Below are 3,074 nucleotides of genomic sequence, written 5' to 3'. Positions count from 1 at the left end.
CTTAAAAAAACAAATGTCTACTGCTTTTAAAAGTAAGAGAGAATTTCACACCTTTGAGTTCCACACAGGTCAGAGCATACTAAATGTAATGGCTTGTAGGAATGTCAATTATGGTCTGCTTGATCTGCTTTGACATTCAAGCATCAGAACTTCTTATGTCCTTGCAAGATGGACATGTTGCTTTTACGCTGTGCCTGATTTAGGTAGTTCACTGGCTGTGATCAGTTGGATAGATGGGCAAAGTACCTCCTAATCCTACCTCAGTCCAGCTTCCTAATATATTCTTTAAAAAAAAATTGTTTGCTTGTTTGTATCTGCTTTTGCCAATTTTTCTAATGACTGTTTTCCCTTGAATACCAGATGACCAGAGTCAGGCTTTGAGTTTATTCACAGACTTAAGTGCTGTGCTGGAATATGTCCTTGAACCACTAGCCTTCCACTATTAAGTTCTGAATGGTAATACTATTTTTAATGTTGATAGCTGGAAATCAGCCTCCAATAAATCCACTGAAACTTGGTGGCTTCAAGCAAAATATGTTGTTGTTTGTGTCTCATATTGAGAAAAACCCTACGTGGCAAGTGGGGTCACTAATATCACACTTGGTTATGATGCTGATGTTGCACCATTGTGTCTTGGGTAAGACTAGAGCCTGAGGTAACGTGTGCATTACAAACACCTATAAAGTGATCTTTTCCTTCAAATATTAGTGCTGCTACCTCATGACTTTTACTGCAAGTCTTATTGTGTTTGGTGTTTTTACTTAAAGCCCCAGCTCCGTGAGTTAGGTGACTGAGAGAACCTCAACATTTTTATTTTAAGGCCCTGACTTCAAGCCGAGCTGGTTGCGGAGCAAAGCTTGAATATGTGGCTCAAGTGTTCCCTTAAAACATGAAGGCATGAAAAAACCCCCATGTCTGATTCTTCTTTTAATATCTCGAGATTTAAGGGGTTGTAGGGTGGGGGCAGACTGTGCCTTCTGGAATGATTGGGGTGGGGAATGCTGTATGCGGGCTAAAGATAAATGAATCAACTGACATTTAAAAATTAATTAAAAGACATTAAAATGCATGGGCCATGGAGTATGACTGGTTGGTTTTGCTTCCTGGTTCTCATGCTTTAGCATGAGGTGGCTGTCTGGATTTCTAACACTGTAATGGAAGGCTCAAATTACATGGATACTGTTTTGCCTTGTCATGAAAACTTTTCTCTTCATTTTGAACCTCATAAACTCCTCTTTTCCCTCCCCGACCCCAATGCCCTATTTAGGGCCTGTGTGCATTCAAGACTATGTGCCTATTAACAATGAGTTTGGGATACAGGTATTACAAATGTCTTTAGGAAATACACCCTCAAGTTTAAAAGCCTTTAGCAGCTGGATTCCATGGGTTCTTTAAGTCTGTAGTGGGGTGGAGAGAAAAGCAGATGTGCATGGGAAAGAGTATTTGGATCTAAGATGAAATAAAAAAAATGAGTGGGGTTTGTGAGTCAGGCAAATCCCTTACTGGCTCGCTCACACAGAGCTGCTAGTGCCATGGAGGGGGGTGGGATGGAACAGCAGACGGAGGCAGACAGCTCCAGGTCTCTCAAGAGAGTTGACTGGGTCACTTCCTGGGTATGTTATGCCACATGTAAGGTCACCATGGATGAAAGCAAAGAGGCAAGAAAAATGACTGGGGAAGGGGAGGAGGGAAAGAGCATATAACTGTGCACATCCGTAGACTGCTACTCACGTCAGACTCATTCCAGAGGCCTGGGATACAGAAGGACTCGAGCAGGTCACTGCCACAAAGCAGCAAGATCCGCAGCTCTAAAGAAAGGGCATAGAGAATGGCAAAGTTCAGAGACATAGGCTGATTGTTCCCTCTGAGACAGGGCTGAACCAAAAAGTCCTTACTTTGGGCTTCTGGGAGAATGGTCTTTTTGTAAGACAAACAAAACAGGGTTTGACTGTGGCTGTGACTGATCCTATAGCACCTTCTGCCATGCAACTGGTGCCAGCTGCAGTGCAGTGACCTGGCCTTGCCCCCTGTCCAACCTCATTCCACCTCTCTCCTTCACTTTCTTGTGGCTTTCTTGTGTGCTGTTCAGCCCCTGCTGTGTCCCACCTCAGGGAAGCTCACGTTTCAGTGCTCGTGGGTTTGTGTGGAGAAAGAGGTGACTCCTGGATGTTATAGGTCTAGACAAAGGCTTTGGGATACTTTGGGCCGATAGGGATTCCACTGAGGTCCCTAACAGGACTGTCTGGCTGCTTTCTTTGCACTCCTCAATTGGCTGTAGCTAATCAAAGGTCTTCCAAAGAGGCTCTGATGCTTGCTCCTGGGCATACCTGTATAGGCTTTCCTTCCTCCCCTTTATGTTCCCTTGTTTGGATCAATGTCCCTTGACTGGCTTTACTGACTTGCACAGCTGGTGGTATTTGACTTTGAGACCATGCCAGTTACTAATCCTTAGAACATTAGTCATCTGTGAGTCTGTGGGTTGGGACACAGTGCTAACAGAAATCTCTGGACAACATTACAGCTGAATCACCACTTTTGGCCACCAGAGGGAAGCAGCAATATACTGCTTAGGTTGTGAGCCAGGGAATCACTTGATTTAATACATTATAAAGCCACCCCCTGCTTCTTGCTCTGTCACTGCCACCCATCCCTCTCTTATAGTTTCGTAGTCTGTAGGGTCAGAAGGGACCTGAGCAGATCATCGAGTCCGACCCCCTGCCATGGCAGGAAAGAGTACTGGGGTCAAACGACTCCAGCAAGGTGTTTGTCTAGCCTCCTCTTAAAAACCCCCAGGGTAGGAGTCAGCACCACTTTGCTTGGAAGTTGGTTCCAGATCCTAGCCGCCCTGACCGTGAAGTAGCACCTCCTGATATCTAGCCTGAATCTACCCTCTGCCAGCTTGTGACGGTTATTCCTGGTCGCTCCTGGTAGTGACTTCCCCAGTGCCTGCTGGTCCCCCCAACTAGCTTGTAACAGGCCACTAGATCCCCCCTCAGCCTTCTCTTGTGGAGGCTGAACAGGTTCAGGTCCCGTAGCCTCTCCTCACAGGGCCTGCCCTGCTGCTCCCTGATCAT

General features: G+C 45.8%; 1 protein-coding gene and 1 long non-coding RNA gene across 2 annotated transcripts in view; one reads left to right on the top strand and one right to left on the bottom strand.

Moving 5' to 3' along the window:
* The window catches only part of LOC109286933, a 7,268-nt gene extending 6,058 nt beyond the window's left edge, over positions 1-1,210 (top strand). The window contains exon 2 of the long non-coding RNA XR_002094714.1: positions 69-1,210. This is a non-coding gene — a long non-coding RNA (uncharacterized LOC109286933). The remainder of the gene's footprint in view (positions 1-68) is intronic.
* Positions 1-3,074, bottom strand: part of NMNAT2 (nicotinamide nucleotide adenylyltransferase 2) — a 135,378-nt gene that overhangs the window by 17,874 nt on the left and 114,430 nt on the right. Inside the window, exon 8 of the mRNA XM_019501750.1 lies at positions 1,732-1,808. Coding sequence (XP_019357295.1) covers positions 1,732-1,808 — 77 coding nt within the window. The remainder of the gene's footprint in view (positions 1-1,731; positions 1,809-3,074) is intronic.

The sequence above is a fragment of the Gavialis gangeticus genome, unplaced genomic scaffold, assembly GCF_001723915.1.
Source record: "Gavialis gangeticus isolate Ggan-Ray unplaced genomic scaffold, GavGan_comp1, whole genome shotgun sequence".
In the NCBI taxonomy this organism is placed as follows: Eukaryota; Metazoa; Chordata; order Crocodylia; family Gavialidae; genus Gavialis; species Gavialis gangeticus.
The sequence above is the reverse complement of the archived record's forward strand: the minus strand, read 5'-3'. Positions and strand labels throughout refer to the sequence as shown.